General features: G+C 35.0%; 2 protein-coding genes across 2 annotated transcripts; both read left to right on the plus strand.

Annotated features, from left to right (window-relative positions):
* The first annotated feature begins 1,918 nt into the window (after nt 1-1,918).
* LOC136816833 (prostaglandin reductase 1-like) lies at nt 1,919-10,142 on the plus strand. The gene is made up of 9 exons (XM_067073166.1): nt 1,919-2,082; nt 2,686-2,731; nt 3,116-3,169; nt 3,559-3,717; nt 4,007-4,122; nt 4,963-5,114; nt 6,215-6,320; nt 8,332-8,450; nt 9,463-10,142. Exons 1-9 carry the CDS (start codon nt 1,971-1,973, stop codon nt 9,571-9,573), a joined length of 975 nt encoding a protein of 324 aa, XP_066929267.1. The 5' UTR covers nt 1,919-1,970; the 3' UTR covers nt 9,574-10,142.
* Nucleotides 10,143-10,723: 581 nt separating this feature from the next.
* Nucleotides 10,724-12,089, plus strand: LOC136816351 (ectin-like). The gene is made up of 2 exons (XM_067072675.1): nt 10,724-11,065; nt 11,430-12,089. Exons 1-2 carry the CDS (start codon nt 10,740-10,742, stop codon nt 11,671-11,673), a joined length of 570 nt encoding a protein of 189 aa, XP_066928776.1. The 5' UTR covers nt 10,724-10,739; the 3' UTR covers nt 11,674-12,089.
* Nucleotides 12,090-12,930: the final 841 nt, after the last annotated feature.

Below are 12,930 nucleotides of genomic sequence, written 5' to 3' on the forward strand. Positions count from 1 at the left end.
GGCCTTAGGGAGATTATCTATAATTTATGAAAAATTGTTTACATTAAAGTTTGCAGAATGATAGGTATATCATATATATGTGGTTTGGTCTAAAAAGCAGGGTAGCCAATTGGGGTAGCCAATTGGGCTAGGTTGTGGGGTACCTAAATATTTTACAGACCAGAATAGAAATACCGAAAATGAATGCATAGAACCACATTTTACTGACCAGGGAGCACGAATCTGATTGATACTTAGATTGATCATGTATGACTACAAAGATAAACAAAGATATAAATTAACACGTGTTAATGCACGAGGAGTAAGGAATAGAGCTTCATTATAATAGAGCTATTTCAAAAGACTTTTTGTACCTATTATAAGCTGCCATATTAAAAAATTTTGAAAGGAATTAATTGTTTGAAACATCTAAACATGATATAAATTAAACAATAGATTCAATAACAAAGGATTGTTAAGATATGACAAGATTAGAGATCATATGGCCCAAAGGCGATTCCAAAGCTATTATCATCGAATTACAGCTTCACGGAAATAACAATTAAAAACATAAATAAAATCTAAATCTAAAATATTAAAAACTGTTTTGTATATATTTTTTATTCGGGTCTGTAAATTTTCAAACGAAGCCAAGAAGGAAGACAAAATGGCGCCAGGTCTCTTGAGAAGTAACAAAGTTCAGTACCTTTGTAAAAAAGGCTATTGTGGCTGAAGTTCGAAAGGAATCTTAAATTTTATTACATGGAATCATTAACAAGATGTTGTGTAGTTATTTCCACATGAAAACAGGTTTCAGATTTCAAAAGTTTAGGCAAAAAGAGGTACCCCATAACCTTGCCCAATTGGCTACCCCATTAGCTACCCTGCTTTTTAGACCAACCCTATATATGTTAAAGACAAATTGAACCTTTCAAATAGAGAGCCATATTTCATGACTTTTGTGATGTTTTTAGTTGGGCTCAAATTAAATTCTCATGATTTATGACCACTTTGCTTCCATGGTGCATTTCGGAGGACAAACCTTTTAGGGGCGTGAGATTCTATGCTTGACAAAATCTTCCTTCTCAAAATAAGTGATTTATTTTCAGGGTAAGCAGTACATAACCCAATGTTTACCTTGCAATTTCCATCGGTGATTCCAACCTTCCTTTATTCCTCCTATTCCCGTAAAAGAGTGATTACTTTTTGAGATATTCAAGTTTTAAGTTTCATGACGTCATCAACTATGATGTCATGTTTGAAGCAGTTTTTCGCTAATTTCTCAAAATATACAAAAATAATTTTATTAACAGCAATTTTTGAAATTTACGTCCTAATATGCTTTTTTACCATATAAATGACCATGCCAAAGGCCCCAGTTTTTTAGTTCCAAACTTATGACATTTTTGGACATGCCATAAGTTACACAAGGTATTTTCTGAAGGCAAACGCCTGGAGATATCAATTTGACATTCTAAAATATTTTAAGCGTTCATCAGAGTTTTAAAATTGCCTATAAAAGCTATCTTTGGACAGATTTTCTAAAATTTTGAGTCAACTTTCAAAGAAGTAATGTAAATAGGGTTAATAGACGTTCAGGTAGGCTTACTCTATAAATTTGTGCCATTACCTTTTTTACTTATGATAAATGTGCAATCGATTTTTGACTTTTTCTATCAATAACTTCATGTAGACATTAGTGAAGTCAATTATATAGTTAAGCAAAATGTAGCATATGGTTTAACTTATTTGCATTTTAAATTCCTCAGCAATATTTTCTAACTAAATTTGTCAGGAAGCTATTATCGTTTCTATGATTTGTAGGAAGGAAGGAAGAAAATTTTAGTATAGATTTTTTTGAACTATCAATCTACAATCCCTTAGAGTCACCTATTTGTTGATGTTAAAAAACCATTACATACGCATACCATAGAGATAAGATCTTTATTCCATTTATTTGTAAAAGATTTAACAAAGAATCAAAAATAAACATGAGTGGCATCAAAGGAAAAGAGTACATTCTGGTCAAAAAGTTCCATGGAAAACCAACTCCTGAAAATTATGAAGTCAAAGAATTCGAACTTCCTGAATTGAAAGATGGAGGTACGATTGTATTATTTTTGTCTTGGATACTGTTTTTGTATAATTATAAGGATTTTCATCATTAGAATCCTTTTAATGGTTCTCGTAGCGTATTAACCATTCTTTAGCACCACACTCTACTCTAAAATAATGCATTTCTTGTGATGACCGTATCTGCTAAATAATCAAAATAACATTTCCCGAAAAAAAACGTGATATGGATGAAAAACCTTCTTACAGAGCTTAGAATAGTTTTCCGGAGTTTTCCGGATCTTCCAGCCGTTAAAGCGAATGATGTAGATATATAAAAAAACCCGTATAATTATAAAAATACTAGTCTCTTTTTTATGTTTTATCTTTATTTTATTTAGTATTTTCAACACTTGCTCTCCTTGAGGTCAGATCTCTGATCTTCACCATAGTATGAAAATTAATCTCTCCTGTCCGAACTACAAACTTACATAAAAATAGCCGAAGTCTTTTCTTCTTAGAAAGACGATTTTACCACGAGAAGATGGCAAATCTTCTCTGGGTCCCTCTGACTCTGGGTCACTCCTGGCTTCGGACAGGCTGGCTGTCCTTTGAGACAGTAAGGCTCATTAACCCTAATTTTGTACATTTTAGAGTTTGCGATGGAGGTTACTTACCTAACTGTTGATCCCTACATGCGGTTTGTATTCTATTTATTGTTGAACATTTTCAATATAATTTACAAGATTTAGTACGCTTGCAATCCTAAAATCATGCTAATTACCTCCAATATACCTTTTCGGAATAAACAAATAATCTAAGATGCTAGCAGAAGCTATGAGAGAAAGAAAAACAACAACTTTGATTTCACTTTAGCCGATTTTTGAGGCTTTGGCATCAATGTTTAGGCTGTTTGCAAGGCGTTTTGATTGAATTTCTCCATTTTGGTAATTTTTCACTTCCACAAAAGTGTCACATGGCAACATCGTGAGGAGGTGGATTGTTTATAAAATATAGTTATCCAGTACTTCATTTTTGAAAGAGTAATACTTGAAGTTTTTAAACAGCTTTCTTCAATTCTTAGCATCCCAGCTTTCACTGTTGAAGGCCAACGTATGCCTGGAGAAGGTGTTGGAGTGTAAGTGTTTACTTTTGGAAATCTTTTCTTATTTCTTCTCCTACTTAGGTTTGATTGCAAAGTTCTTTTGTAAAAACAAGTAAATTTCAGCTGGGACTTTTGGCTGTTATTATTTGTTCATGGTTTTCAGGCTTAAATGTTCTTAAAATGTTCTTAGAATGTTCGTATTATTCTTATTTCACATTCGTTTATTGATTTGAAAGTGGATTCAGATTAACAATTTCTTAGCTGTTCTGAAATTTGAGACTGGAATTGTTCTTTATTTGTTCCAAAGTTTTGCCAAAAACTGAGCCTCATGTTCTTATAAAACTGTTCTTATAAAAGAAAAAGCGTGCAATAAAAAAACGCAACGAAGTTTTAGCTTTGATAATTTTTTTGTCTTTTTATAGAGTTGTTCAAAGTAAGAATGCAGACTTCCCAGTCAAATCAAAAGTCATGGGAAAGACAGGATGGGCTACACATGTTGTTGGAAATGCTCAGGACCTTCGAATTCTTCCAAATGATATACCTCAGCTGTACTATTTCCTTGGTCCATTAGGAATGCCAGGGTACGTATGACTTTAATAGGGTTGATATGTCTCCATAAAAATTCTAAATCTTAAGTTACCTCCTTCTTAACTGACAAAGCAAAATAAGTTAGTAAGTAGATTTGAAAGAAATTTTCCCTGTAGCGCTCTTTGAGAATGATCAGGTGCCACATAAACAAAGGGGTGGAACGAGCGGGAGGGCTGGATATCTTCTAATTTTGATAAACGAGGGGCCTTGGAAATTGTACTAACTTTGCTTGAGTGAGAGAAAAATAGCTTAAAGCAGCTGTTCATGATGTGATCCCTTCAGATTGACAGCGTACGTCGAGATTCAAAAAACAGAACCCAAATCCGGAGATGTGTTTTTTGTCAATGCAAGCGCCGGAGCTGTTGGATCTGTTGTTGGTCAAATGGCAAAACGAAAAGGTCAGCATCGATTATTTTCTTGCTTTATCGGGTGCATCAAGAAAAAGTTGAAGTAGAGTCTACATAACTCGTGTATCCCAGGCTTTATTTACGTTACTGATAGACGCCAGAGAATTATCTAGCGCTATCAGTAAACATAAAAAAGCTGATAATACGCAGGGAACAAAGTTGGTTGATTCTACATAACTCTAAAAACCAGCAAAACCAGACAATTTGATGAAATATAATAAGCAGCATACATAACTCTAACGTTTTAACCTTTGAAAGCCGCTAACTTTTTTGAAAAAGGCCAATAAGTTCATCATTTTTTTCTGGAAATTTATTCTTTCAAAGGCAATTTCTCGACCAGAACAAACAATTCAGGTATCAACTTTGGTATCGTTGGAAAGCTCTTTCTCTCAGCTACAAAAAATAGCAGATTTTTTTTCTCTGAATCTCAAGTGGTCAGGAGTTATGACCAAAAGACTGTGTATCGGTAAAATGACCTTTTCAAAACGTATATATACGTATTTCGCCTCCTAAGGGTTAAGGAGATGAATAAGTCAAAGTGTCAGGAAGAGTTCGACCTTATGAAGGCAAAACCCTTTTGATTATCTCGTAAGACAAGAAAAAGTTTTTAAAAGAAAAACAAGCACTGAAATCTATCAACTTTGTCTTTGTTCAAGAAAGGTTTGCAGGGGATATTATTTTCCGTGTATGTTAGTTCGCAAAGCTTTTACAGATTTTGGGCTTGTTTTTATTAAATTATCTTGCTTTATTCCTGACATTTGTTTGAATTCTATCACGACGAATGATATATCTAAACCATCGTTGAATCATTAGTTTTTTCTCTTATTTTAGGATGCAAAGTCGTTGGGTGTGCAGGTTCAGACGAGAAAGTTGCGTATTTGAAAACGATTGGATTTGACGAAGCTTTTAATTACAAAACGAATAATTTCGCTGAAGCCATGAAGGCTGCTTGTCCTGATGGTATCGACTGTTTTGTGGACCATGTAAGCTTTCGGTTTTATTGTTGCTGTTCTGCTTTTCTTCATTGCTTAGTCTCTACCTCTAAGCGAAGGTTCTAAAATTCTCGTTTTGATTGACAGGTAAAACTAACAATTTTGATTGGATAGAAATCTGTTAGAATGTATAAAAACTTGAACAGTCTTGAACAGAGTTTAGACACTTTACTCTTGCACCTTATTTACATCAATTTTAGCTAGAATAGGATTTTAAAAGATGTGAGATCACATTGAAAAGCTATATTCTCAACTTCAGTTGAGCTATAATCTGAGAATGTCTGTATGAATGTCTGTATGTATGTATGTATGTCCGTCCGAAAACTTTAGGGCAGGCTGGACACTTCAAAAAAGGTCGGATTTGGCTGAAATTTGGCACACTTGTTCCTTGGGTGAATATCTGGGGTTTTTTTTTCATTTTTTGAAAATTTTGATTTTTGGGGCCTGGGGACGAGTTTTTCGCCAAAACGAGGCTAAAACTTTGGGGCAGCCTGGAGACTTCAAAAATTGTTCGATCTGGCTGAAATTTTGCACACTTGTTCCTTGGGTGAATATCTGGGGGTGCTTTTTGCATTTTTCAAAAATTTAGATTTTTGGGGCCTTGGGACGAGTTTTTTGCCAAAACGAGGCTAAAGCTTTGAAGCAGCCTACAGCCCTCCAAAATGGTCGCATTTGGTTGAAATTTGGCACAATTGTTCATTGGGTAAATATCTGGGGGTCTGCAATTGGGCCTATGAATAATTTGAAGCCACTGAAGTTGAGCCCAGTGCGTTGCGCACGTTCGACTATTTTTCAACACTGTTTTCATTTGAATGGTAGTACTGAATAGTGAAACAGAATTGAAAGTCTATATTAAAAAAACGCTAGCCATTAAAAGCTTTACACTGTCCAATCAAAAAAACCCTGCTCAATTCCAGTCGCACTGAAAGCCATGGACTTATAATATGGATCTATATAATCATAGTTCAGAAATGAACGGAGAAACTTTTTTTTTCCTAATACTTAAAGTTTCCTGCTCTTTCAAGCATTCGTCAGTTAGTTTTATAGATCTATATATCAATTCAACAAAACTTTCTAACCTCTTTTTACAGGTTGGAGGATCGCAATACGATACAGTAATGCCGATGATGAAATTTGGTGGTCGTGTTGCTCTCGTCGGTGAAATCTCCGGTTACAATGAGACTGAAAAACCACCAGGTATGAAAATATTCTTAATAATATGTGATTTAATCTCTTTAAGGACAAGCATCAGTTGACCCCCCGGACAGAGCAAATTTACCCCCCGACAAGGCAAATTTTGATGATTTTTTGCTATCCTCTTAACGAATCAATAAACCAGCTGGAAGTTTAGCTCTTCTAAGTGATTACACATGCACTTTCTTGCCTAAAGAACCAACCCCACCCCCGCCCACTCATCCTCGACTAAAAAGTTCAAAATTGGAGCTAAGAAGGAGATAAACATTTAGAAGTCAATATTTCCAAGTTCTTATAAATTTATTTTTTTCTAAACTTGCCAATAGCGAAGCCATGATGCGCCGTTCATTTGATTGTCCGGATAAAATTTCGAGAAGAAAAATAGCCTAAATTAGAGGCCATGGGCTTTTAGCTAAGCATTATTTTTTCTGCTGGAATAACACTTGGAGGAGAGTAGGATAAACCAAATAAAATGGTACAATAGTGTGTATGTAATAAATAGTGGTATATTTGGAAAATACCTATTTCGGGTTTGAAAAATCTTCAAAAGGAACGGTCGCCCTAGCCAATGAAATTATGACAAAGTCCATTTTCAGTTATAGCACTGTGAAAATTTCTCTGATCTTGTTCAAATTTACACAGGAATTCAGTTCGGGAAATTGCATAGATCCGCAACGTTGCGTAATTTCGCATTTTTTGCGTTGTCATATTCCGCAGCGCTGTGAAATTCCGCAGATTTATCGCTGCATAATTTCGCAGCCATGGCCTATGGACCAAAACCGGCATCGGAGGGCCTGGACCGGGGTCCCAAAATAATGTGCATTTTGAAGAACAACCCAAAAGGAAACTTTTCACACTAGCATTTTAATTTCCTACCTAGCGATTATTCACAATCATTCTTGGAAAAAATGCTACTTTGTTCAAATATGCCAGATTTTGCCTACTTTTGCTTCTGTTTGCGAAAATTGGTCGTCATAGTTGGTGTTCATAATCGCACACTTCCATTGGGAACGTTGCGAAAAATTGCAGCACATGCTGAGGGAATCGTTGCAAAAAACGCAACATTGCAGAATTTTGCAGCGTTGCCGATCCAAGCAATTTCCCGAACTGAATTGTGTTTTAGTATCCTTTACTGAATTCTCATAGTGATATGTTTGTAAAAAATCTGTGTCGGGTTTGAAAAATATTGAAAAGTGAAAAGTTCTCCAATCCTGTTCAAATTTACACAGGAATTGTGTTTTAGTATCCTTTATTAAATTCTCATAGTGATATGTTTGTAAAATATCTGTGTCGGGTTTGAAAAATCAAAAGGAACGGTCGCCAGTCAACAAATGATGAATACAAAACAGGATCATTTTCAGCCATACAGATAACACCACAAAAACTACTCAGATCGTTTTCAAATTCGCACTGTAATGTTGTAATTTTAATATTCTCTTTTGAATTCCAATGGATGTGTGTTTGAAAGTTTCATTGTCAAGTTACAGAGTTTTATGGTTTTGTGCGTCTAGAAGAGAAGTTAGCTATATGCAAGATTTAAGCACTCGATCAGCTGACGATTCATGGCCAAAATTTCTCTAAAGTCTTTCCACATTGTTAGTGAACCAGTATGCATCAAACTTCTCATTAACCATGTCCAAAACATAATGATGGAAATGATCACTATCTTTCACTGAGATTTGCAGCTAGCCCACTTTCGGCAGCCATCTTTTTCTAAATACTTCCAACTTTCGGCCAATCAAATCACAATATTATCGGAATCCAGATAATCTGTTTTTATTAAATCGGAATAGATCATCGGATTAGATAAACAAAAAAATTGTCTTGACCTTGACCGTCGTTGTTGTCGGAAGAGAGAATTAAAGGCTCCTAGGCCAAAGCAATAAATGTTGAATTGAAAACGAGGCTCAAATGACGTAACTCGTGAAAAGTGCATTAAAGCATTCGAAGCAGATTTCTCATTGTTTCTCATCAAATAAGGCTTTTACAGCAATATCATTTTTTATATCCACAGGCCATGAAGTACATATGCCAGCCATTGGCAAAGAGTTGACAATCAGAGGTGTTATTGCGTTTGCACACTACCATGAATACCCAACATTTCATGCTGAATACCTCAAACTGGTCGTCTCGGTAAGTGTACATTAACCCTATTCATACTAGGCTTTTAGGGGTGGTTCAGAACTAGGGGGGGGGGGGGGGGGCTTTTCCTGTACCACCCCTTAACTTTTGATCTAGTGGGTCTTTTTTGATGAAATTTGGCACACAAGATCCTTGTCACGTAAGGTAACTTGTGACAAAAAATTTCTTTGATGACGTCACTCATCGTGCCCAAAGTGAGCAAAAACCGGAAATTTCCTTTGTTCTTATAAATAACAATTGTATTCTAACAAAAGCTTTAGAAAAAAGTTGCCTGAGTTTAAAATGCTTATTTTATCCTAAATATTCAATAAATTACGGTTTAAACGATATATTTGACATTAGAAATAAATTTGTATTGGAAAAGTGTCAATTTTTGTGACACCTTACTGTCAGAAATGTCATCATGCTCAAGGTGTGAAAATCTTTAGGTGTCAATTTTTTTTTTATTTTGAAGCTAAATAAAAGTTAGGAATTTACAGAAAATTTCAAGGCAAAAGCTCTATTATTTCAGGACCTATTACCAATAGTTTGACCTCCGAACAGAAAGAGCCCCCCCCCTAGTACGAATAGGGTTAATCCGATTAAATTTTGCGAGCGAAAAATATCGCGAAATTTTCTGGATTTAATTTCCCGAGTCAGAGTTTTGAAAAATTTCGCGTTGATCTAATTTGGTGAATAAGCCTGAAAACAGCTGAAAAATAGCCATTTTTTGCCACAAAACAAATGGAGACTTGGGACTGGTTTCTCCGCAGAAATTGCGATTTCAAAATTTTTTTGATGGATTTAATTTTGCAATATTTTTAGTTTATTAAAAAATTGAAGACTTAATTTTCGACGCTCTTATAAAAGTTAATAGTACGTATGGTAAAAAAAACCCAGGACTATTATAATAATAGTGGATGGGTGGGTTCAACCTGAAATGAATTGTGCAGATGAAGGTTGTCAGTTTGTACGTTATATTCTCGACCTTTTCAATTAGTTTTTATTTCTATTTCCTTTTTAGGGTGAAATCAAATCGGAGACACAAATTTACAAAGGATTCGAAAAGATGAACGAAGCTTTCTTATCTTTGTTCAGTGGAAGTCATATTGGTAAAGTTGTCGTCCAGTTGTAAGGATCTGAATGGACCAATTAGATTGATAATTTCTTTGTATTTTCTACACATTGTGAGATGTGTGTGTGTCACAGTCTCGGTTAGGTTCCAAACCCGCACTGGAAAATTTGGTAAAATTTCCGTCCCCGATAGGAAAAATACCCTAAAATTTCAGCCCTGCTGGAAAAATGACTTTGATTTAAGCCTCATTCGAATTAATGTAGAAAATTGTACTCCAAAACCATTGCACTAGGTTTTTTTGGCTTGGAACAATAGAACTTCTATTCCCAATGGGATTTCAATAGAAATTCTTATCTCCCGCTGTGGGAAAAAATTCAACCGGGCTGTGAGACATGGGTGAGCTTGGACATTGGTTGATTACTTTTTTGATCAATCGTAAGAAAGATTGAATGGAAACTTTTAAATCTTTCTTAACATTGGTAGCTATTTAAGTAATAGAATGCATACATGCACCTTAAGGATTTATTCCTTTCTTCGCAAAGAAAACTGTATATTTTCAATGATTTTCTTTCTTTGTATATTTAGATGATTTAGAGATACAATATATATTATGCACGATGAAATCGAAATGTTCTGTTTTCCAAATACTTTATACACAATAGTGTTATACGAAAATGCTTCTGAGTTTTTCCATGGGCACCTTTAGCTTTGGCTGATAATTTGGTATTAGCGAGTTTATGTATCGGAGGATATTGAATATCAACGAGTTTATGAGGATATCGATGGCGACGGTAAGTAAAGTCGACGCAAAGAAAAGTCGATAGTTTGATGTATGACTCTATATCACCTTCGCTTTCCTAAACGGATGGTGTTTTTACCGTCGTCGAGCAAAGTGGACGGCGATTTTGGGAGCATGTCAACTTTGCTTTATACCGTCTCCCTCGATTTATCTCGAATACAGAAACTCACAATTATCTTTTTAAAAGGAAAGATAAGAATCTCTGGTACCAAAACTACCGACCAATACGTTCGGTAGAGATAGCTATCGTAGGGTTATCAGTTGTTAAAACAAATGGTTGATTAAACTTTTACTCACTTTCAGCTCCTTTAGCAGCCTATAAAACAAAAACATAACTGAGTTAAACAAAAGAAAACAATTTGTTTTTTTTCTCAATAATTTTAAAAATTGAATTGGCTGCAGCCGCCTCTTTAACAAAATTTAGAATATGGATTCATCGAATTTGTTAAATTTAAGAACCTACATCCTTATATTAACCTTCATACTACTCCTGTTGAAACAGATCAATTCATTAAAGGACTTCACAGAGAAAAATGCAATCGATCTAATCAACAAACATCGTATAACACATCTCGGCAATGGAGCTAGCTCTTTACAGAAAGACTTTACCCTGACTCAAAAAGCTAAGAAGCTTGTGGAGAAAGCAATGAAAAACAAAGGATTTGACAAAGATGGATATGCTGGTGTGAATACGTATCAAGTTTGTGCAACATTTGGTGCACATGTTACATCTAGACAAGTTGTGGACACGTGGTATGATCTTCTTTTTTTCATTTTCTTCTACTACTACTAATAACTTAGCTATGGGGTTTTATCACAGGGGCCGTAGAAAGCATTTTGAGATGGAATGGAGATGGTTAGAAATCAACACTGGGGAACTAACTTTGCCCAAACTTTGTCAAAAAATTAGCTATAAATAATCATGTCCAGAATCATACATGAAACCGGTGAGATTACCAATATTTAGGGGATTATTAGAGGAGAAAGTATTCCTAATACATCAACTATGGTTTTAGAATATGATTCTTTTAATTGAGCTAAAATATTGATTTTAGGCTGTCTGTGTATTATCGTATTATCAATTTAACTAACAAGCTATTACCTCTTTTTTTTCCAGGTACAACGAAGTATGTGATGTTGATTTTGAAACAAATGATTTCAAACCAGGTACTGAAAGTTTCGCTCAACTCGTATGGAAAGATACACAAAGAGTTGGTCTTGCTAAAGCTACAGGACGTAATAAAAATCAGACGTGTCAATATATCGCAGGTTTATTCCGTCCACCTGGAAATATAGATGGTTTCTACGATGAGAACGTATTAAAAGGAAAATTCGACGAAAAGTATTGTGATGAGTTGTAAAGAAAATTTCGCGAACGTCTTAAATGTTGTTATTTGTTATGAATTCAAATGGACAAACTGATGACGTGAAGACCCAGTCGCATACTTAACATATTCGCTGCCGATTCAAATATACTCGTATTGGAGTGGTCAAAATTCCGGTAGTACTTCATATCAAAATGTATCCTTGCTTCAGAGAACCATGACTTTGATACAGAAACTTTGCTTACTTTTTTATCGCATTTTTGAAAGTCAAACTTCAATGAAATTTCTAAAGGTCAAATTTTCAACTTCTGTCATGTGAACGTGATAACGAAGTTTGCAATATTCTGATAGCACTCAACCTTTTACGTCCATAAGTTATATAAAAAAAGTTTCGAAGCATTCGAATGATGTAACATGAAAGTGATACACAAATATATTTTTATATATACAATGCACAAGTCATCGATCGTTGTTATTACTACCAATCATGTAGTAAACTTTAATTAATACAGTTGACGCTCTCTAATTCGATCTTTAAGGGGTATTGAATTTTCATCGAATAAGGGAGCTTATCGAATAAAAGAGCGTTGTTTATGAGAAATTCTTGATGGCTGGGACTTTCAATTTCATCGAATAAGGGAGCGTATCGAGTAGTGGAACGTCAACTGTACTGAAATCCCGATTCTCCCCGATCAGTAAAAAATAGACCCGATTTCTATGGAAATTTCAATATTCATTTCTGTAGAAGTAAATAATACTACGCTACGTTTTACGTAGACGATGCCATCGTCTAAACACGGGAAAAATGGCGTCATGAGCTTACGAAAATATAGTGGCGGTAAGTTTGGAACAAACACTGTAAACACTTCCACCACTGCTTTCTCCGCCCCTGGCTAACACCACCCGTTCACAAATCTTACCTCCTATTCTAAACTATTCCATTTTTTAGTGATCTTGCGTCTACGTTTAACGTGAGATCATGGACTCATAAATGACTGGACATCCATCTGCTTTGTATTTTTGTAGAAAGATTTGATATGATAGCTTCTTCTTATCTTCTTGCCGCCTCTTCAAAATCATAAAATAAAACATTGAATTTCGATGATATCTCTTGGGAATACCTTATTAAAATGTCTCTGTTACTAAACTCTTCTCAACACTCATCAAGTTTATTTATCCAGGGCTTGATTTATTATAACGAAGATAGCAGAGGGCAAAGTGCCACTGGGTCAGCGCTTGTCTAAACTCTGACTAATATCAATAATTAACCGAGAGTGTTTTTTCCTGAGTTGG

This window comes from Clytia hemisphaerica, unplaced genomic scaffold (genome assembly GCF_902728285.1).
Source record: "Clytia hemisphaerica strain Z4C2 unplaced genomic scaffold, Clytia hemisphaerica genome assembly, whole genome shotgun sequence".
Classification (NCBI taxonomy): Eukaryota; Metazoa; Cnidaria; class Hydrozoa; order Leptothecata; family Clytiidae; genus Clytia; species Clytia hemisphaerica.

Excerpts from the sequence above, each read along its gene's own strand:
- LOC136816351 (XM_067072675.1), top strand. The coding sequence starts at position 10,740 with ATGGATTCATCGAATTTGTTAAATTTAAGAACCTACATCCTTATATTA. Across the intron at positions 11,066-11,429 it reads AGACAAGTTGTGGACACGTG|GTACAACGAAGTATGTGATG; the intron begins GTATGATCTTCT and ends TTTTTTTTCCAG.
- LOC136816833 (XM_067073166.1), top strand. The coding sequence starts at position 1,971 with ATGAGTGGCATCAAAGGAAAAGAGTACATTCTGGTCAAAAAGTTCCAT. Across the intron at positions 4,123-4,962 it reads TCAAATGGCAAAACGAAAAG|GATGCAAAGTCGTTGGGTGT; the intron begins GTCAGCATCGAT and ends CTCTTATTTTAG. Across the intron at positions 5,115-6,214 it reads TCGACTGTTTTGTGGACCAT|GTTGGAGGATCGCAATACGA; the intron begins GTAAGCTTTCGG and ends CTCTTTTTACAG.